Here is a 23,737-nt window from a genome sequence, read left to right on the forward strand (position 1 = left end):
CAGGTAACTGGCAACGGGACCTGAGGGCTGAAGCAGAGTAATGAACAGTGCAACAACATTGCTCGGGCACCTCCATTTTGGAGGAGGTGCCTTATATATGGTAAAGTCCTCCGGCCATTGGCCGGGGACTCCTTAGGACGGCGCGCGCGGCCCCTTTAAGAGGGAGGAAGCGCGCGCGCGCCCTAAGCACAGTGGCCGGGAAGGAGCGCGCGCTGCCAGCAGAGCGGGAGGAGGACGCCAGGCTCGGAGCAGAGAGGTGAGGGGAACAGCGTCCCTGCCTAGCAGAGGGCAGGGACGCCGACGCTACAGTACCCCCCCCTTTAGGCCCCCCCTTTTTTAGGCCAGACAGAAATTTAGCTAGGATGAGAGGGGCATGGATGTTCTCCCGGGGCTCCCACGTTCTCTCCTCAGGACCAAACCCCTTCCAATCTACTAGAAAAAAGGTCTTTCCTCTTACCCTTTTGGTGGCAAGAATGTTCTCTACCTCAAACTCGTCCTCAGCAGAAACCGGAGCAGGAGGCGTACCTGTAGACTTGGAAAAAGAGTTAAGTACCACAGGTTTGAGGAGAGATACATGGAAGGAGTTAGGGATCCGTAAGTTGGCCGGGAGTTTCAATTTATAGGCCACCGGGTTGATCTGACTGATGACCTCCAGAGGACCGATGAACCGAGGCCCTAACTTATAGGAAGGAATCTTGAGCCGGACATACTTGGACGAGAGCCAGACCTTATCCCCTGGACGGAATTGAGGAGGATCCAGATGTTTTTTGTCGGCATGTCTTTTCATACGCTCGGATGACAGAAGGAGTGCGGACCGGGTCCTTTCCCATGTGGAGGAAAATTTGTTAACAAGAGATTCCGCAGCCGGATTGTCCACCGAGGTGGAGACGGGAAACGGGATCCGAGGATGCTGACCGAAGACTACAAAAAACGGGGATTTGGAGCAAGATTCGCTCTCGTGATTGTTGTACGAGAATTCGGCCCATGGCAGGAGATCCACCCAGTCAGAATGGTGGGCATTAACGAAGTGCCGGAGGTAACTGGTGAGGATCTGATTGATCCACTCCACTTGACCATTAGACTGTGGGTGGTAAGCGGAGGAGAAGTCCAGGGTGACGTCTAGCAATTTACAAGTGGCTCTCCAGAAACGAGAAGTGAACTGTACCCCACGATCCGACACGATGTGACGGGGCAGGCCATGAAGACGGAAGATGTGGCGGATAAAGTCTTTAGCCAGCTCGGGTGCAGACGGGAGGCCTGGCAGGGGAATGAAGTGAGCCATCTTGGAAAAGCGGTCAGCGACCACCCAAATGACCGTACAACCGGCAGAGACGGGAAGATCAGTTATGAAGTCCATCGCTATATGCTGCCAGGGGGCAGCAGGTACTGGCAGAGGAAGAAGGCGACCGGCTGGCAGGTGTCTCGGAACTTTGTTGCGGGCACAGGACACACAGGCAGAAACAAAGTCTATTACATCCTTGCGCAGGTTAGGCCACCAGTAGTGCCGGGAAATAAGCTGGAGGGTCTTTTTCTGACCGGCGTGGCCAGCTAGTTTAGACGAATGACCCCAGTGTAGGATCTTCTCCCGATCAGGTACCGATACGAACGTCTTACCGGGAGGGAGACGATTTAGACTCACGGGAGCCACCTTCATTACTCTGGCGGGATCGATGATATGTTTAGGTTCTTCCTCGAGATCAGATACCAGAAAGGATCAGGACAAGGCATCTGCTTTGATGTTCTTGTCAGCCAGGCGAAAATGTAGAACAAAATCAAAGCGAGCAAAAAACAAGGACCACCGGGCTTGGCGTGGATTAAGTCTCTGGGCATGCTGGAGATAAGCTAAGTTCTTGTGGTCAGTGTAAATTATTACCGGATGAAGAGCCCCCTCGAGTAGGTAACGCCACTCCTCCAATGCCAGCTTGATGGCCAATAACTCTCGGTCTCCTATGGAATAATTGCGCTCTGAGGAGGAGAAGAGTTTAGAGAAGAAGCCGCAAGTTACCATCCTCCCGGAAGAAGATTTTTGAGTAAGTACAGCTCCGGCTCCAGAGGAGGAGGCGTCAACCTCCAGAAAGAACTGCTTGTTGCCGTCCGGACGATGCAGCACCGGGGCGGAAGAGAAGGCCTGTTTTAAGGAAAGAAAGGCCTCCTCTGCTTCGGGCGGCCACTCTTTGGGATTAGTACCCTTACGGGTGAGCGCGGAAATTGGGGCAGTCCGGGAAGAGAAGTGCGGTATGAAGAGGCGGTAGTAGTTGGCGAAGCCCAGGAACCGCTGAATGGCCTTCAACCCCTCCGGTCGGGGCCATTTCTCGATGGCAGACAGTTTCTCTGGATCCATTCGTAGGCCGGTCTGAGAAATAATGTAGCCCAAAAACGGAAGCGAGGTCTGCTCAAAGAGGCACTTCTCATATTTAGCGAAGAGGTGGTTCTGCCTGAGCCTGAGCAGGACCTGACGAACGTCCCTCCGGTGAGTCTGGAGATCTGGAGAGAAGACCAAGATGTCGTCCAGGTACACCACAACGCAGGAGTAGAGAAGGTCCCGGAAGATGTCATTGACCAACTCTTGAAAGACGGCAGGAGCGTTACAGAGACCAAAGGGCATTACCAGATATTCATAGTGGCCATCCCGGGTGTTGAATGCAGTCTTCCATTCATCCCCTTGACGGATACGGACCAGGTTGTACGCCCCACGGAGGTCCAGTTTGGTGAAGACTCTAGCCCCCCTCAGGCGATCAAATAATTCTGGAATGAGCGGAAGGGGGTACTTATTCTTCACCGTGATCTGGTTAAGGCCTCTATAGTCTATACAGGGACGGAGAGAGCCGTCCTTCTTTTTTACGAAGAAGAAGCCTGCTCCCGCCGGGGAGGTAGATTTCCGGATGAATCCCCTGGCCAAATTCTCCTCAATATATTCGGACATCGACCGGGTCTCAGCAGCGGACAATGGGTAAATACGCCCACGGGGAGGAGTAGTACCGGGTAACAGGTCGATAGGACAGTCGTATGGTCTATGAGGGGGTAATGTCTCTGCCTCCTTTTTATTAAAGACATCAGCAAATGACCAATAGGGAATCGGAAGTCCAGGTAGATTAGTTGGGGTAGGAGAAGGACGGACGGGATGAACAGGAACCAAACAAGTCTTATGACAGTCCTGTCCCCAGCGAAGGACTTCTCCGGTCTGCCAGTCAAGCACGGGTGCATGTCTCTGGAGCCAAGGTAGACCTAGTAAGAGGGCGTGAGAGAGTCCAGGCAGAACATGAAAAGAGATGCTCTCAGAATGCAGCATTCCCACCTGCAGAGTTACGGATTCGGTGATGAGTTGGATGGGACGTGGTAAGAGGCCCCCATCCACAGCAGCGACAGATATTGGTACAGCCAGAGGTTTGGTGAGAATGTGGTATTTTTCTACCAGGGACTGTGAGATAAGATTCCCGGCCGCTCCAGAGTCAAGTTGGGCTAGTTCGAAATAACGATTCTCCCCGCAGATAATAGAGACTGAGAGTAGCAGAGATGGAGAGGATTTATTCTTGTCTAGGTTGACCTCTCTGAGCGAACCTAGACACAGGCGTTTCCCGACCTCTCCGGGCAGGTACGGATCCGATGCTCCTTACTGCCACAGTAGAAGCAGCTCCCTTCGGCACGGCGTAAGTCCTGATGGGTTTTGACCATCTTGGTCTGGTTGACCTGCATAGGCTCAGGAGAGTGTACCTGGGGAGAGACGGATTTCTGAAAAGTAGGAGCTAGACGTGGAAACCTCCTCTCACGGGTGACCTCTTTGGCACGCTCCTGGAACCGTAGGTCAATCCGGGTGGCAAGAGTTATTAGGTCATCGAGAGTGGTAGGAATGTCCCGACCGGCAAGTTCATCTTTAATACGGCCGGACAGACCCTCCCAGAAGACGGATACCAGAGCGTCGTTATCCCAGGCCAGCTCCGAGGCAAGGGTACGGAACCGTATGGCATATTGGCCCACGGTGAGACTTCCCTGACGGAGGCGTAGCAGAGAGGATGCGGATGAGGTCTTCCGGGTTCGTCGAAGACTTTCCGGAAAGCCATGAGAAAGGCAGGCAAGTCGGACACCAGGGGGTTTCCTCTCTCCCATAGAGGATTTAGCCAGGCCAGGGCCTCCCCGGTGAGATGGGACATGATGAAGGCAATTTTGGCCCGGTCGGAGTTAAACTGGTGGGACAGGAGTTCAAAGTGCAGGGTGCACTGATTTATGAAGCCCCGAGCCTGGGTGGAGTCGCCTCTGAAGCGAGGAGGTGCAGAAAGCCGGGGTCCGGGGTAGGATACCATGGTATTGGTGGACAGCGGAGCTGCCGGGTTGCGAGTCATGGCACTGGCGGTGGTTGCTGGTGGAGCAGTCAGAGTGTCCAGACGAGAATTGACATTCCGCAGGTGACCCAGGATGGACTCCTGTTGGGACCTCTGACGGGACAGTTCATGACAGAGGTCCGAGAGCGAGGGAGCTTGGGTGCCACCGGGTTCCATGGCCCGAGCAAACTGTAACGGGTCTGGGAGGCGGAACCTCTGAGCTACTATACAAGGGGGCGGTCCTTGTAAGGGAGCGGGTGGCGACCAGGCAGGCAGTCACAGCAGGTGACCGGGACAGTCTCTAGAAGAACGGGCAGGAGGTCACGGCAAGTGACCGGGGCAGTCTCTGGGTGAACGGGCAGATGGTCACGGCAAGTGACCGGGGCAGTCTCTGGGTGAACGGGCAGATGGTCACGGCAAGTGACCGGGGCAGTCGCTGGGTGAACGGGCAGATGGTCACGGCAAGTGACCGGGGCAGTCTCTGGGTGAACGGGCAGATGGTCACGGCAAGTGACCGGGGCAGTCTCTGGGTGAACGGGCAGATGGTCACGGCAAGTGACCGGGGCAGTCTCTGGGTAAAGGGTTGGTACGACCTGTGGCGGCTGATGGTAGACGTGAGCTCCCAGGTGAGCAGGCGAGAGTCTCTGGATAAACGGGTGGTCACAGCATGTGACGGCGGAGCTCCCAGGAAGACCAACAGACAGGCGGCAGATGAGCGCTCCCAGGTGAGCGGGCAGAAGTCTCTGGACAGGCGGGTGGTCACAGCACGTGACGGCAGAGCCTCCAGGTAGGCTAGCAGACTGGCAACAGATGAGCGCTCCCAAGTGAGCGGGCAGGAGTCACTGGACAGGCAGGTGGTCACAGCACGTGACGGCAGAGCCTCCAGGTAGGCTAGCAGACTGGCAACAGATGAGCGCTCCCAGGTGAGCGGGCAGGAGTCACTGGACAGGCAGGTGGTCACAGCACGTGACGGCAGAGCCTCCAGGTAGGCTAGCAGGCAGGTAGCAGATGTGCGCTCCCAGGTGAGCGGGCAAGCTGGTCCATAGACAGACTGACAAGAGTTGGAAGGCAGACCATCGGACCTCAGGCGAGCAGGCAGGTAGTTGATGTGCGCTCCCAGGTGAGCGGGCAAGCTGGTCCTTAGACAGACTGACAGGAGTAGTAAGGCAGACCGTCGGACCTCAGGCTAGCAGGCAGGTAGTTGAATATCAGGCTGGCAGGAATCTGGCAGGAATCTGGCAGGAATCTGGCAAGTATCTGGCAGGTATCTGGCAGGTAACTGGCAACGGGACCTGAGGGCTGAAGCAGAGTAGTGAACAGTGCAACAACATTGCTCGGGCACCTCCATTTTGGAGGAGGTGCCTTATATATGGTAAAGTCCTCCGGCCATTGGCCGGGGACTCCTTAGGACGGCGCGCGCGGCCCCTTTAAGAGGGAGGAAGCGCGCGCGCGCGCGCCCTAAGCACAGTGGCCGGGAAGGAGCGCGCGCTGCCAGCAGAGCGGGAGGAGGACGCCAGGCTCGGAGCAGAGAGGTGAGGGGAACAGCGTCCCTGCCTAGCAGAGGGCAGGGACGCCGACGCTACAAAAGCAAAAGGTGGCTACTTTGAAGAAACTAGAATTTAATACATATTTTCAGTTGTTTCACACTTTTTTGTTAAGCATATAATTCCACATGTGTTAATTCATAGTTTTGATGCCTTCAGTGTGAATGTACAATTTTCATAGTCATCAAAATACAGAAAAATCTTTAAATGAGAAGGTGTGTCCAAACTTTTGGTCTGTACTGTATATGCTTACCTTTTGGGTCATAGTGGGCAGACTGCAAACAAGCACGGTGGATAAGGTTATTGGTTTTTAATATTTATTAATAAAGGGTAATTTTTGACTGCTTCAACACGAAAGAAACACTTGCGCATACCCTTCCAGTATTTTCTACAATGTAGGAAATCAACTTGTGCGCAACTCCCTGCATTACTGGGCATGTGCAGTACATCGAAGAAGCTGGGAAGGCAGACTTGACATGATTGTACATGCCCAGGTAAGCAGAACATTGCACACAGGTGCAGAATTTTCTACATTGGTTCCAGCCAACGGGATAAGTTCTGTTGCAGAGAAAGAACACCCTTACCGCCCATTGTGTGCTCCATTGGTGAAGAAGGAGGGAAGTGATTATTTCTATTCCAACATTTACCTGCAAAACTTTATAATGTCAAAAGGACTAATTGACTCATAATGTGGGAGCAGTCACGGAAGCACAAGTGGCACTGACAATCCCATCCCTAGAACTGGAAGTTCACAGTTTATTTATTTATTTATTTTGCTCACTTACTGTATATAGCACCATTAATTAATAGCGCTTTATATACATTATCATCACTGTCCCCATTGGGGCTCACAATCTAAATTACCTAGCAGTATGTCTTTGGAGTGTGGGAGGAAATAGGAGAACCCGGAGGAAACCCACACAAACACGGGGAGAACATACAAACTCCATCCAGATGTTGTCCTTGGTGGGATGTGAACCCCCCGACCCAGCGCTGCAAGGCTGCAGTGCTAACCACTGAGCCAAGATCTTTCAAACAGCACAAAAAAGTAGGTTTGTGCAATCTGACAGGTTAACACTTTGACCTTCCTATACTGGAGGATGGGTATGTCAATGTCACTGTAAAAAAACTTTTGCGAAAAGCCTAAACTCCATGTAATATTTATATCAATTATACTCTTCAACATTATAATTGCAACAACAAGAAGGAAAAGTTGTGGAATTATGGAAATCACAGGATGGATAGACATGTTAGCAATATGTAAGTGATAAATAATGGAAACAACATGTTCTAAACATTTTAATTTATTTAGTATCAAGTATGAGAATCAAAGGCAGAAATCCCGCAATTACTACTTGGCTGCTTTCAGTGAGGTTATTAATGGTTAACTGAAGAATGTTCTGCTGAATGCACCAGGGAAAATCATGAACTTCTGCTGCTGGCAGCTCTCTTTGCATTTGCTGAACAATGATTTGCTCTATGGGAGAGAAGTCTGGAGACGCTGAATGCCATGGTTGCACGGTTAGGCTACTCAGACTGATCTCAGTAGCACAAGCAATATACAGCCTGACAATGTGTTGAAAAATGGCTCTTGGGACACTTTGGAGAAATGGCCGTACCACTGGTTCCAAGAGCAAATCAATGTAACTACAAGATGTTAGTATACTTGCAATGAAGACTAGGTGTTCTGGCTACTGTACATTATGCAATCCCACACCATAATCCCAGGAGTAGGACTAATGAAAAATTCCCTCATGAAAGCCTCTTTATGACATTGCCCACATAGACTCCAGAACCATCTTCAGGTAAGACAAAAGTAGGACTCATCACTGAAGAGGATAAACCTCCATTCCAGCCTCCATTGCCCTCTTGCTTTGCACCATGATAGCCTTTGATAGTAGTGGTGTGAGGTCATGACTGCGTAAGTGCATTCAGCGTGGCAGAACATTTCTCAGGCAGCCATTAATAGCAGCCAAGTAAGTGCTTGTATTTCTGCCTATGGTGCTCATACGCTATAATGAATAAATCAAGATGTTTTGAAAGTGCTCTATTTTTTCATCATTTGCATATCATTAGCATGTCTATTCTACTGCGATTTCTATAATTCCACTTCCATTACTTGTGTTTCTTGGTGTTGAAAATTCAAAGTTGAGAAAGGTATTAATGGCTCTTCATATTACAAAAGAAAATACAAAATATCAACTACCATATTTTTCAGACTATAAGATGCACTTTTTTCCTCCAAAATTTTGGAGCAAAGTGGGGGTGCACCTTATAGTCCAGATAATACATAGTCCGGCTGTGGATGGTGGAGTGGTGGGAGGGAGCGGCTGCGGAGGAGCAGAGCACAGGCAGTAGCCGGCTGCTGCAGCGATCACATGTGTCCGCTACTAAAGAAAATGAATATTCATTCCTCTCCACGCCCATGGGAGTGGAGAGAGGTGAATATTCATTCTCCTTAATAGCGCACACTGTCAGTCGCAGCTGCCGGCTTCCTGCAGTGGCTCAGCGATCCTGTGTGCCCACTTTAGACAGTATGAATATTCACTCTTCCCCACACGCATGGGCGTGGAGAGGAATGAATATTCATTTTCTTTAGTAGCAGGCACACAGGATTGCCGAGCCGCAGCAGGAAGCCGGCGGCTGTGATTGACAGTGTGCGCTATTGAAGAAAATTAATATTCACTCCTCTCCATGTCCCCATAGTCTCGGCGTGGAGAGGAGTGAATATCACGGCAGCTGATATCAGAGTGTGAGGGTGCATGGCAGCGATGTCATACACAGCTTACATGGTGAGATCAGCTGCTGGCAGCAGAACAGGATGCAGCACTGATGCAGAGGGAAGGAAGGTGGGTAGAATTGTTTATTTTTTCCATGTGTGCAGTGATGGGGAGCCATTTATATCAGGATGGGGGCCATATATTATTATTTAAATTTATATAGCGCCAACATATTCCACAGTGCTTTACAATTCAGACAATTTACAGACTTTATCGGCACTGTCCCCATTGGGGCTCACAATCTACATTCCCTATCAGTATGTCTTTAGAGTGTGGGAGGAAACCCACGCAAACACGGGAAGAACATACAAACTCATTGCAGATGTTGTTCTTGGTGGGATTTGAACCCAGGACCCCAGCGCTGCAAGGCTGCAGTGCTAACCACTGAGCCACCATGCTGCCCTACCAGATATATCAGAATGGGGACATATATATACCAGAATGGGGAATATTAGTACAGAATTGGTTGACATTACCCCTATAACAGAGTCAGCAACAGACCTCCCCACCATAACAGCACGCCGTGACCACATTTTTTGCTTACATTTTTTTCCTATTTTCTTCTTCTAAAACCTAGGTGTGTCTTATGGTCCGGTGCGTCTTATAGTCAGAAAAATACGGTAATACTTCTTGCATATTTACATATTGACAGGATGCAGCCAAGCCCTGTAATAATGAGAGAAGATAGGCTTTTGGTACTTGTAGGGTGTACTTACATACAAGCTGAACATCCTGCTCAATCTAATAGTGTGTTTGGCTGTTCGACAGCATGGTGCACTACATGTATCCGTATGACTAGCACCTTATACAAGCTTCATCCATGTGCATTTAAAATACTAAGCATGCAACCCCCTCATGGATGATACGAGTGTATGTTCATCAGAATTTTACATTAGCAACCACAATGCAATTACGATGTGCTCACGAGAGCCTACTGTGGAACCCCCAAAGGTTGAAGCGGTAGCAAATAAAAAAGAACGTCTTTAAGGTAACGTCTCAAAAAATATGTACACTTCTAGACAGCATCCTTCTTCATGCTGGCTTTTTTTTCAGCTATCCTCCAAATCCCACTGGCAGCAGATAGTGGAGGATCACTGCATAATAGAGCAGCAGCCTTACACCTGATGGGTGGTGTAGTTCCCAGATATGTGTGTTTATGGAGTTGTAGGTTAGTACTGAACAAACACAAGCAGTTATTTCAGTCCATCCAGACGGTAATGCACTAGGAAGTTCCCCTTGTTTGTTTGCCTTTTTCATACTGTAGACCCCCATCACAATCATATTTCTACTTCTATGAAGCTCAGTAAGTTTTGGGGCTTCATAGGAGATCATGAATGTCACTATATATTGAAATACTGCAGTATTGCTGTATATAGTTCATGTGATCAAACCAGTTTCATGTCACCTAATAGAACAAAAAAGAAACTAAAACATAATAATAATAATAAATACATATTTTATATATATATATATATATATATATATATATATATATATATATACAGTATATTAAATGAAACAAAAGCTTGAATCACCTCCCTTTTCCCAAAACAAAAAAGGAATAAAAAATCAACATATTTGGTATTACTGCATTCGCAAAAGTCCAATTTATGAAATTCTAAAGTTATTTAACCTATAAGGTAATCAATGTAAAACAGAAAAAAATCAAAACACCAGAATTGCCATTTTTCAGTTGCAGCAACTCCCAAAAAATGCAATAAAGTGTAATCAAAACATTGCATGCACCCCAAAATGATTAATTTAAACAAAATTAAAATATTCATCAGCTCACCATTCCCCAAGGTGTGTAGCAAGTGTCCACAAATGATACGTTGCATGGATTAAGCTCTACACTTGTCTTGAGAACTAGTAGTCACAGAAAAGGTAGTGAAATCCAGCAAGCATAAAAAAGCTGATTAAACAGTTATTGCAGGGGCGGACACTGAGACCAAAGGGCCCCTGTGCAAGAATTGTGTATGCCCCCCCCCCTCTTAAAGGGGTCTTTAATTTTAATATTTTTTGTGCTCATCGGCTTGCGCTAGGGAAAAAATAATAAAATCAGAGTTACTTATTTTCACCAAGTCTACTGATGTCTCTCTGCTCCTGCTCAATCTATGTTTACAGGCTGCAGTGGTGATATCACATGTGACCACTGTAGCTAATCACTGGGCTCAGCAGCTTGTGCCATCTACCTTGGCATGACTGCTGAGCTCCGTGATCACCTTCAGCAGTCACATCTTTTAGTAATGACATCATGCCTGCAGCCTGAAAACAAAGACGAGGGCAGTAGCAAAGATGAATTGCTAACCCCGAGGACCATGAGTATCCCTGATTTTATTGTTTTTCACTAGGGCAAGCCTAAGGGCGTTAAATTAATTGAAACAGAAATTCCTTTTAAGTAACATTATTTAATACAATAAAAAAACATGTTGGACCCACATAAAAAATCACAATGTACATGTCATACAATTAAACAGCATACACGTAACATGAGTACAGCACATATATCAGACATCACACAAGCACAGCGCAGACATGAGAGCTGTCACACAAGCACAGCACACAAATCACACAAGTAAAAGTGCACATACCATAAAGATCACAAAAATAAGCCACACACATCTTACAAGTCCACATGCATCACAGAAGTACAGGATACATCAACGAACAGGGGCGGACATACCACTGGTGCAACTGGTGCTGCTACACTGGGGCCTGGAGGTGGAAGTGGGCCCTTGTAGGACGGCAAATAATGAGGGCAATCTAGGGTATGTCTCGGGGCCCAAGGCTCCGGGCAATCCATGGCCAGATTGCCCTCATTGTGTGCGGCAGGCAGGGAACGATCCCTTCAGCTCCGCTGCAGACAGGATGGAAATGGCAGCGGAGCTGAGTGAATCCATCCTCTGCTTCCTGCCTGGGGCTTTCTCCCTGACACAGGCTCGCACGGCTTGATGACGTCAGCATGCAGCGCGGGCATGTGTCGGGCACACGGATACAGGAATGTAGCCTTATTATGTATAGCAAAGTCTTTTGTATATAGTGTACTCACTTATTATGTATAGGTCCATCCTTAGTTACATAGTTTCATCTTTTATTATGTATAACACCCTCCCTTATTACGTACCATCCTCTCTAGCTATATATGGTGCCGTCTCTTATAATATAGCTTCCTCTGCTGTTATGTACAGTGCTGTCCCTTACATAGCGTATTCTTGTTATTTTTGTCAGTCACAGCGCCCTCTTTTACTACATAGTCTTCTCTTGTCAGATATAAATTGACTTCTGATGGAGGAGCTGGTGTGGCAGCATCTGAACAAAACACCAATCCAACAGCTCCTCAATCAGAAATGAAGCTTTCCCTTGTTCCATCAGCCATCATTACGTTATATATCTAACAAGAGAGGACGCTATGTAATAAAAAACAGGGCGCTAAATTATCCGATATGTAAGGGACGGTGCTGTACATAACAAGAGAGGGCACTGTGTAATAAAGGATGGTAATATACATAATAAAGGAGACTATGAAAGATATATATATATATATATATATCTGTAGCTTTGTCGCCATACAAGGTGGGGTGCCCAGACACATTTCTTGCACAGGGGTCACAAGCTCTCAGTTTCTGCCCCTACCAATGAACACATACATCAGACAAGAATAAACAGACACAGAATGCGCACAATTATGACTGCACAAAGTAGATCATAAACAAGTCAGCCACATCGCTTAGAATATTTATCACAGGCAGATACGCACATACCAGAAATTCAGGCAGATACACACATGTACAGGCAAGTACACACATACTACATATATATGCAGATACACACATATACAGATGAGTACACACATACCAGATATACAGGCAGGTACACGCATATACAGGTGCATACACATATACCAGATATACAGGCAGATACACACATATACAAGCGAGTACACACATACCAGATATACAGGCAGATACACACATGTACAGGCAAGTACACACATACTACATATATAGGCAGATACACACATATACAGGTGAGTACACACATACCACATATACAGGCAGATACACACATATACAAGCGAGTACACACATACCAGATATACAGGCAGGTACACGCATATACAGGTGCATACAAACATACCAGATATACAGGCAGATACGCACATATACAGGCAAGTACACACATGCTACATATACAGGCAGATACACAGATTTACAGGCACATACACATATACCAGATATACAGGCAGATACACACATATACAGGCACGTACAAACATACCAGTTATACAGGCAGATACACACACATACAGGCACGTACAAACATACCAGCTATACAGGCAGATACACACATATACAGGCATGTACAAACATACCAGTTATACAGGCAGATACACACATATACAGGCAAGTACACACATACCACATATACAGGCAGATACACGCATATACAGGCGAGTACACACATACCACATATACAGGCAGATACACAGATTTAAAGGCACATACACATATACCAGATATACAGGCAGATACACACATATACAGGTGAGTACACACATACCACATATACAGGCAGATACACACATATACAAGCGAGTACACACATACCAGACATACAGGCAGATACACACATATACAGGTGAGTACACACATACCACATATGTAGGCAGATACACACATATACAGGCACGTACACACATACTACATATACAGGTAGATATACACATATACAGGCAAGTACACACATACCACATATACAGGCAGATACACACATATACAGGTGAGTACACACATACCACATATGTAGGCAGATACACACATATACAGGCACGTACAAACATACCAGTTATACAGGCAGATACACGCATATACAGGCTAGTACACACATACCACATATACAGGCAGATACACGCATATACAGGCGAGTACACACATACCACATATACAGGCAGATACACAGATTTAAAGGCACATACACATATACCAGATATACAGGCAGATACACACATATACAGGTGAGTACACACATACCACATATACAGGCAGATACACACATATACAAGCGAGTACACACATACCAGACATACAGGCAGATACACACATATACAGGTGAGTACACACATACCACATATGTAGGCAGATACACACATATACAGGCACGTACACACATACTACATATACAGGTAGATATACACATATACAGGCAAGTACACACATACCACATATACAGGCAGATACACACATATACAGGTGAGTACACACATACCACATATGTAGGCAGATACACACATATACAGGCACGTACAAACATACCAGTTATACAGGCAGATACACGCATATACAGGCTAGTACACACATACCACATATACAGGCAGATACACGCATATACAGGCGAGTACACACATACCACATATACAGGCAGATACACACATATACAGATGACTACACACATACCACATATACAGGCTGATACACAGATTTACAGGCACATACACATATACCACATATACAGGCAGATACACACATATACAGGCGAGTACACACATACCACATATGTAGGCAGATACACACATATACAGGCAAGTACACACATACTACATATACAGGTAGATATACACATATACAGGCAAGTACACACATACCACATATACAGGCAGATACACACATATACAGGTGAGTACACACATACCACATATGTAGGCAGATACACACATATACAGGCACGTACAAACATACCAGTTATACAGGCAGATACACGCATATACAGGCTAGTACACACATACCACATATACAGGCAGATACACGCATATAAAGGCGAGTACACACATACCACATATACAGGCAGATACACACATATACAGATGACTACACACATACCACATATACAGGCTGATACACAGATTTACAGGCACATACACATATACCACATATACAGGCAGATACACACATATACAGGCGAGTACACACATACCACATATACAGGCAGATATACACATATACAGGCGAGTACACACATACCACATATACAGGCAGATACACACATATACAGGTGAGTACACACATACCACATATGTAGGCAGATACACACATATACAGGCACGTACAAACATACCAGTTATACAGGCAGATACACGCATATACAGGCGAGTACACACATACCACATATACAGGCAGATACACAGATTTACAGGTGTAAAGGGAAGTGTACATGTATATATTGGCCTCACATCTCCGTATGTGTTTCAGTCTGTTTGCTGCTGCTGGGGGAGGAACAATAGAATGTCCAGCCATGTACTAAAACAGGTTTGGCTGGACATGAACAAAGACCTTAGCCAGTGGGCGGGGAATACCACCTCATTTCCTGTGCTGGACTTAAAACCCCAGAGCACTCATGTGCTAGCCCTGTTGGACTGTTGGAGAGATGGACATAACACATGGCTGAGTATCTCTTCCCTTGTAACTTCTTTACTTACTAGCCCTACATACCCTGTACTAATCCTACTAGATATTGATATCCTTGTATCTGTATATGTATAGGGAAAGTTAGTATAGTTGGCTGGGCCGCATGAGTGATTAGGAAACATGGGTGGAAAATAGGTAATTGGGAATTGTATATTGTATATCCATTTTGTGTACTGTGTTAGTGTGATAAATAGTAGTTAGTGTTGAGCGATACCTTCCGATATCAGGAAATATCGTATCGGATTGGATCGGGCCGATACCCAAAAAGTATCGGATATCGCCGATTCCGATACCGGAAACCAATGCAAGTCAATGGGACACAAATATCGGAATGAAAATAAACCCTTTCTTTCCTTGTAGGTTAATTCTACATGAAGTAAAACAACTAAGAATAATGTAGAATGACATGAAAAGCCGGCAATTCATCAGCGGCATTCACCGGTACCCGACAATTTACAACAGAAAGAATAGAGCTTCACACATAGATTAGATAGATAGAAACATGTCAGTCACATATATATGAAGTACAGTGACAGTGTTGCTTACTGTACTTGTCATTTAGTGTAAAGGATTTATTAAAAAAAATATTAGTGTTTTCGTGCACCGTCTCTTTAAAAAAGCCGGCCGGCAATTCAGCATCTGTACCCGACAATTTATAACAGACAGAATAGAGCTTCACACATAGATTAGATAGATAGAAACATGTCAGTCACATATATAAGAAGTACAGTGACAGTGTTGCTTACAGAACTTGTCATTTAGTGTAAAGGATTTATTTAAAAAAATAATAGTGTTTTCATGCACCGTCTCTTTAAGAAAGCCGGCCGGCAATTCAGCATCTGTACCCGACAATTTAGAATAGAAGGAATAGAGAATCACACATAGATTAGATAGATAGAAACATGTCAGTCACATATATATGAAGTACAGTGACAGTGTTGATTACTGTACTTGTCATTTAGTGTTAAAATAAAGGATTTATTTAAAAAAAAATTGGCGTGGGGTTCCCCTTAATTTTAGGCTCTAGCGGAGGTTAAGCAGACAGCTGGGGCAAATGTTTGAAGCCTGGGAAGGGGGTAATACCCACGGAGCTTCCCAGGCTACTAATATCAGCCCCCAGCTGAATACCTAGCCTTTACTAGCTATTAAAATGGGGGACCCCCCCAAAAAAATGACGTGGGGTCCCCCCTAATTTAATAGCTAGCACAGGCTAGGCAGACAGCTGGGGGCTGATATTAATAGCCCAGGAAGGGTGCCATGAATATTGGCCCCCTCCCAGGCTAGAAACACCAGCCGTCAGCCGCCCCAGAAATGGCGCATCCATAGGATGCGCCAATTCTGGCACTTAGCCTCGCTCTTCCACGCTGCCCTGGTGCGGTGGCAGGGGGTAATAGGGTTGGGGTTGATGTCAGCTTATAATGCCAGCTGACATCAAGCCCAGGTTAGTAATGGAGAGGCGTCTATAAGACACCCCCATTACTAACCCCATAGTCAAAGTTAAAAGAAAACACAAACACCCAGAATAAAGTCCTTTAATTGAAATAAAGACACAATTCTTTATTGTTCTAAATTAAACCATACTTACCATCACGCCCATTCCAGCTGAAGCCAACGATCTCCTGCAATAAAAGAAAAATAATAAAGCAACCTCATCCTTACCTTTCGATGGTTCCCAGGACAGCTCCAGCTCTGCTACATCGAGATGACAGGCTGGACCGCAGCAGAAAGCTGCCATCCAGCCTGTCATCCCGCAGACACTGAGAAGCGCAGGCATGCTTGCGCTCCTCAGTGTCTCTCTGTGACGTCATCCAGATGAGCCGAGTTCATGTCCAATGAACTCAGCTCACCTCATGCACGTCACTGACAGCGTGGGAAAATTCTCCTGCACTCAGCGCTTCAGCGTGAGAATTCTCCCACGCTGTCAGTGACATACATGAGGTGAGGTCATGTCCAATGAACTCAGCTCACCTCATGCACGTCACTGACAGCGTGGGAAAATTCTCACGCTGAAGTGCTGAGTGCAGGAGAATTTTCCCACGCTGTCAGTGACGTACATGAAGTGAGCGGAGTTCATTGGACATGACCTCGGCTCATCTGGATGCCGTCACAGCCAGACACTGAGGAGTGGAAGTATGCCTGCGCTTCTCAGTGTCTGCGGGATGACAGGATGGATGGCAGCGTTCTGCTGCGGTCCAGCCTGTCATCTCGATGTAGCAGAGCTGAAGCTGTCGTGGGAGCCATGGAAAGGTAAGGATGAGGTTGCTTTATTATTTTACTTTTATTGCAGGAGATCGTTGGCTTCAGCTGGAATGGGCGTGGTGGTAAGTATGGTTTAATTTAGAACAATAAAGAATTGTGTGTTTATTTCAATTAAAGGACTTTTTTCTGGGTGTTGTGTTTTTTTAAATACTTTACTAGAAATTCATGGTGGTCATGTCTAATATTGGCGTGACCCCATGAATTTTGGGCTTAGGGCCAGCTGATAATGCCAAGCTGGCCTTAACCCCTTTATTACCCAGTGAGCCACCGCACCAGGGCCCTGGATGAGTTGGGTACAGCGCCAGAAGATGGCGCTTCTATGAACGCGCCATTTTCTGGGGCGGCTGCGGACTGCAATTTGCAGCGGGGGTGGCCCAGAAAGCTTGGGTCTCCCTGCGCTGCGGATTCCAGCCCCCAGCTGCCTAGTTGTATCTGGCTGGGCACAAAAATAGGGCGAAGCCCCACGCATTTTTTTTTAAAATTATTTCATGAAATTCATGGAATAATTAAGAAAAAAAGGGCTTCCCTATATTGTTGTGTCCAACCAGGTACAAATAGGCAGCTGGTGGTTGGGGGCAGCCTGTTCCTGCCTGCTGTACCTGGCTGGACACAAATATAGGGCGAAGCCCCACGTCAATTTTTTTTAAAATAAGTCCTTTATTTTAACACTAAATGACATTTGAGGAGTTAATAAAGATGCAGTCCCTAAATTATTATTTATTTTTTAATTAATTTTTCCCAAAACTTTTGACGTGGGCTTCGCCATATTTTTGTATGCCAGCCAGGTACAGCATCCAGCTTCTATGAACGCGCCATTTTCCGGGGTGGCTGCGCACTGCAATTTTCAGCGGGGGGAGGGGGGGGGGCAGAAAGCTTGGGCCTCCCTGCGCTGCAGATTCCATCCCCCAGCTGCCTAGTTGTACCTGGCTGGACACAAAAATAGGGAGAAGCTTCACGTATTTTTTTTTTTTAATTATTTCATGAAATTCATGAAATAATTAAGAAAAAAAGGGCTTCCCTATATTGTTGTGTCCAACCAGGTACAAATAGGCAGCTGGTGGTTGGGGGCAGCCCGTTCCTGCCTGCTGTACCTGGCTGGACACAAATATAGTGCGAAGCCCCACGTCAATTTTTTTTAAATCATTTCAGGAAATTCATGAAATAATTTAAAAAAATTGATGTGGGGCTTCGCCCTATATTTGTGTCCAGTCAGGTACAGCAGGCAGGAACGGGCTGCCCCCAACCACCAGCTGCCTATTTGTACCTAGCCGGACACAACAATATAGGGAAGCCCTTTTTTTCTGAATTATTCCATGAATTTCATGAATTTAAAAAAAAAAAAACGTGGAGCTTCGCCCTATTTTTGTGTCCAGCCAGGTACAACTAGGCAGCTGGGGGCTGGAATCTGCAGCGCAGGGAGGCCCAAGCTTTCTGGGCCCCACACGCTGCAAATTGCAGTCCGCAGCCGCCCCGGAAAATGGCGCGTTCATAGAAGCGCCATCTTCTGGCGCTGTACCCAACTCATCCAGGGCCCTGATGCGGTGGCTCACTGGGTAATAAAGGGGTTAAGGCCAGCTTGGCATTATCAGCTGGCCCTAAGCCCGAAATTCATGGGGTCACGCCAATATTAGACATGACCACCATGAATTTCTAGTAAAGTATTTAAAAAAAACACAAACACCCAGAAAAAAGTCCTTTAATTGAAATAAACACACAATTCTTTATTGTTCTAAATTAAACCATACTTACCATCACGCCCATTCCAGCTGAAGCCAACGATCTCCTGCAATAAAAGAAAAATAATAAAGCAACCTCATCCTTACCTTTCCATGGCTCCCACGACGGCTCCAGCTCTGCTACATCGAGATGACAGGCTGGACCGCAGCAGAACGCTGCCATCCAGCCTGTCATCCCGCAGACACTGAGAAGCGCAGGCATACTTCCACTCCTCAGTGTCTGGCTGTGACGGCATCCAGATGAGCCGACAATGAACTCGGCTCACCTCATGTACGTCACTGACAGCGTGGGAGAATTCTCCTGCACTCAGCGCTTCAGCGTGAGAATTTTCCCACGCTGTCAGTGACGTGCATGAGGTGAGGTCATGTCCCATGAACTCGGCGCACCTCATGCACGTCACTGACAGCGTGGGAGAATTCTCACGCTGAAGCGCTGAGTGCAGGAGAATTTTCCCACGCTGTCAGTGACGTGCATGAGGTGAGCTGAGTTCATTGGACATGACCTCGGCTCATCTGGATGACGTCACAGAAAGACACTGAGGAGCGCAAGCATGCCTGCGCTTCTCAGTGTCCGCGGGATGACAGGCTGGATGGCAGCGTTCTGCTGCGGTCCAGCCTGTCATCTCGATGTAGCAGAGCTGAAGCTGTCCTGGGAACCATGGAAAGGTAAGGATGAGGTTGCTTTATTATTTTACTTTTATTGCAGGAGATCGTTGGCTTCAGCTGGAATGGGTGTGGCGGTAAGTATGGTTTAATTTAGAACAATAAAGAATTGTGTCTTTATTTCAATTAAAGGACTTTTTTCTGGGTGTTTGTGTTTTTTTTAAATACTTTACTAGAAATTCATGGCGGTCATGTCTAATATTGGCGTGACCCCATGAATTTCGGGCTTAGGGCCAGCTGATAATGCCAAGCTGGCCTTAACCCCTTTATTACCCAGTGAGCCACCGCACCAGGGCCCTGGATGAGTTGGGTACAGCGCCAGAAGATGGCGCTTCTATGAACGCGCCATTTTCCGGGGCGGCTGCGGACTGCAATTTGCAGCGGGTGGGACCCAGAAAGCTTGGGTCTCCCTGCGCTGCAGATTCCAGCCCCCAGCTGCCTAGTTGTACCTGGCTGGACACAAAAATAGGGCGAAGCGCCACACATTTTTTTTTTTAATTATTTCATGAAATTCATGGAATAATTAAGAAAAAAAGGGCTTCCCTATATTGTTGTGTCCGGCTAGGTACAAATAGGCAGCTGGTGGTTGGGGGCAGCCCGTTCCTGCCTGCTGTACCTGGCTGGACACAATTATAGGGCGAAGCCCCACATAATTTTTTTTTAATTATTTCATGAATTTCCTGAAATAATTAAAAAAAAATTGACGTGGGGCTTCACACTATATTTGTGTCCAGCCAGGTACAGCAGGCAGGAACGGGCTGCCCCCAACCACCAGCTGCCTATTTGTACCTAGCCGGACACAACAATATAGGGAAGCCCTTTTTTTCTTAATTATTCCATGAATTTCATGAAATAATTAAAAAAAAAAAAACGTGGAGCTTCTCCCTATTTTTGTGTCCAGCCAGGTACAACTAGGCAGCTGGGGGATGGAATCTGCAGCGCAGGGAGGCCCAAGCTTTTTGCCCTCCCCCCCCCCGCTGAAAATTGCAGTCCGCGGCCGCCCCGGAAAATGGCGCGTTCATAGAAGCTGGATGCTGTACCTGGCTGGCATACAAAAATATGGCGAAGCCCACGTCAAAAGTTTTGGGAAAAATTTATTAAAAAATAAATAATAATTTAGGGACTGCATCTTTATTAAGTCCTCAAATGTCATTTAGTGTTAAAATAAAGGATTTATTTAAAAAAAAAATGGCGTGGGATCCCCCATAATTTTAGTCTCTAGCGGAGGTTAAGCAGACGGCTGGGGCAGATGTTTGAAGCCTGGGAAGGGGGTAAAACCCACGGAGCTTCCCAGGCTACTAATATCAGCCCCCAGCTGAATACCTAGCCTTTACTAGCTATTAAAATGGGGGACCCCCCAAAAAAAAATGACGTGGGGTCCCCTCTATTTTAATAGCTAGCAAAGGCTAGGCAGACAGCTGGGGGCTGATATTAATAGCTCAGGAAGGGTGCCATGAATATTGGCCCCCTCCCAGGCTAGAAACACCAGCCGTCAGCCGCCCCAGAAATGGCGCATCCATAGGATGCGCCAATTCTGGCACTTAGCCTCGCTCTTCCACGCTGCCCTGGTGCGGTGGCAGGGGGTAATAGTGGTGGGGTTCATGTCAGCGCCAGCTGCCATGAAGCCCAGGTTAGTAATGATGGCCGTCTATATGACACCCCCATTACTAACCTACAAAGTGTTAAAAAGAAAAAACACACTACACCCAGAAAAAAATAATTTATTTGAAATAAAACACCATTTTATTTAATTCTTAGTTTACTAAAAAAAAAATAGTTACCTGTCCACGTTCCTGCGCTGATCTCCCATGCACAGCTGTCACATCTGGAGATGGTGACAGCTGTGCATGGCTGCTGTAAGCTCACGCTGCCGGGAACACGTCCGCTCCCGGCAGCGGGAGCCACTGACTGAGGTCACCGGAGTGCATTCAGGCAGCGCAGCTCCGGAGACCTCCTTTACGGCAGTGCTGTACCGTGGGAATTTCTCACGATACAGCAGTGCCGTAAAGGAGCTAACCGGAGCAGCGCTGCCTGAACTCCGGTGAACCCTTACGGCCCCGTCATTCTAGCGGCGGCAGCGGTTCAGAGCGGTCACATTCTATGTGGCTGCTCTGAACTGGAGATCTTCGTGGGACACTCGTGGACTACTACGGAGGGGTAAGGATAAGGTTGTGGTTTATTATTTTATATTTTATTACAGGAGATCGATGGCTTCGGGGAATTAGGTGTCTTGGTGAGTATAGGTGTAGTTTTTTATTTTTTACTTTATTTTAGGTGGCGATCGGCGGGGACAGGTAATGTATGAACTAATTTCTTTTAGGTAACCACTGGCCACCAATGACATGTATCTAACATTTATTGGGGACACAGTAGGGCAATTTAAATAGCAGGATCAGGCTGATGGGAACTACTGCTCCCATCGAGCTGATCCTGCTGGCAGGAGTGGACGGGGGACAGACATAGGCCGATGGGAGTAGTAGTGTCACATCGGCCTATGTCTGCCCGCACACACACCCGCACACACACCCGCACACACACACCCCGCACACACACCCGCACACACACCCCGCACACACACACACCCCGCACACACACCCGCACACACACCCCGCACACACACACACCCCGCACACACTAATCATGACGGGTCTGGGAGGTGAGGCTGACCTGTGCGGCCGTGGGAAAGTTGATGTGAGTTCATGCAGTCAAGCATGAACTCACATGAACCCTCTGAGGGCACCGCGGCTACTTCAAATGAACAGCTGATCGGCATCACCTGATACCTCAGCTGTTCATTTGAAATAACCGGCGGGAAAGCGCAGCACAGAACGGGAAAGCCGGCGGTGAAGTCTTTTCACTGCCGGCTTCCCCGCCCGGGTCCTTCGCTCCTTGGTGCTGCGCTCCCCGCCCGGTCCTAATTTACGATTGGGATTGGAGGTGGCGAGGGGAGCGGAGGATCGGGGTGGGAGGCTGCGGGGAAGCAGTATGGGGCTGCGTGATTGTTTAAAAGCCGGCGGCTTTTTACCGCGCGCCGGCTTTTAAACAATCAGGAGAATTCTCCCACGCTGGGATGGCATTCTGATGACAAGCTGGATCGCAGCTGAGCGCTGCCATCCAGCTTGTCATCCTTCAGAGACACTGCAGAGCGCAGGCATTATGGGAACTTCCGATTCCGGTATTCGATATTATAAAAGTATCGGAATTAAGTATCGGAATTCCGATACAGTGAATATCGGCCGATACCCGATATTTCAGTATCGGAATGCTCAACACTAATAGTAGTATATTAACTGTAGACTTTTGTGTAATAAATACCTTTTATTAGCACACGGTTTTGTCTCAGTTGGTATAAGGTATAAGGCACAGATAACGTTAGTGAATATTAATTATTAATAGTCAAGTTTGATGTTAATAGTTAATATCGGACCTCAATAGAGGTGTAGGAGAGTTCCCCATTAATAACTGATATTTTTGGAGGGAATCTCGTCCTTTAACAATGGCGAGCCATCCAGGAGAACCCAATCTTTTGTTTTCTTTTGAACTCGCCCTTTTGCAATGGCGAGCCAGGCCCAACTGTTGATTTAGTTTTCGTGTTTCACTCTGTGAAGACCTGTTTCTGTGAGCTGATCAGGCCGGAGGGACGTGGACAGAGATAGCATTGATACACGGTGAAGTGTTGTGCTATTCTGTGCGTTCGGTGCCCTGATAGTTCAGATGAGCGACGCAGCTCTTCAGCCTGAGTGATACACAGTACAAAATCCACAGCAGAAGAACCCAATCTTTTGTTTTCTTTTGAAACCTGCCCTTTAACAACAGGCACATACACATATACCAGATATACAGGCAGATACACACATATACAGGCGAGTACACACATACCACATATACAGGCAGATACACACATATACAAGCGAGTACACACATACCAGATATACAGGCAGATACACACATATACAGGCAAGTACACACATACTACAT

At 47.0% G+C, this 23,737-nt stretch overlaps 1 protein-coding gene across 4 annotated transcripts in view; it reads right to left on the reverse strand.

Annotated features, from left to right (window-relative positions):
• LOC141174467 (inactive hydroxysteroid dehydrogenase-like protein 1) overlaps window positions 1-23,737 on the reverse strand; it is a 177,650-nt gene that overhangs the window by 94,047 nt on the left and 59,866 nt on the right. The window contains exons 1-2 of one of the 4 annotated variants that reach the window (XM_073659403.1): window positions 10,433-10,449; window positions 9,185-9,306 (exon numbers count right to left, since the gene is read on the reverse strand). The exons of 1 other annotated variant lie outside the window; for it this stretch is intronic. Coding sequence is in view for 1 of the 3 variants with exons in the window: in XM_073659401.1 (XP_073515502.1) it covers window positions 10,433-10,435 (3 nt within the window). In the remaining 2 variants the exon portion in view is untranslated. Of the gene's footprint in view, window positions 1-9,184; window positions 9,307-10,432; window positions 10,584-23,737 lie in introns of those variants that run through there. 2 more of the 4 variants (XM_073659402.1, XM_073659401.1) reach the window with 2 other exon arrangements.

The sequence above is a fragment of the Phyllobates terribilis genome, unplaced genomic scaffold, assembly GCF_046119375.1.
Source record: "Phyllobates terribilis strain yellow unplaced genomic scaffold, ASM4611937v1 Scaffold_13__5_contigs__length_258822181, whole genome shotgun sequence".
NCBI classification, from domain to species: domain Eukaryota; kingdom Metazoa; phylum Chordata; class Amphibia; order Anura; family Dendrobatidae; genus Phyllobates; species Phyllobates terribilis.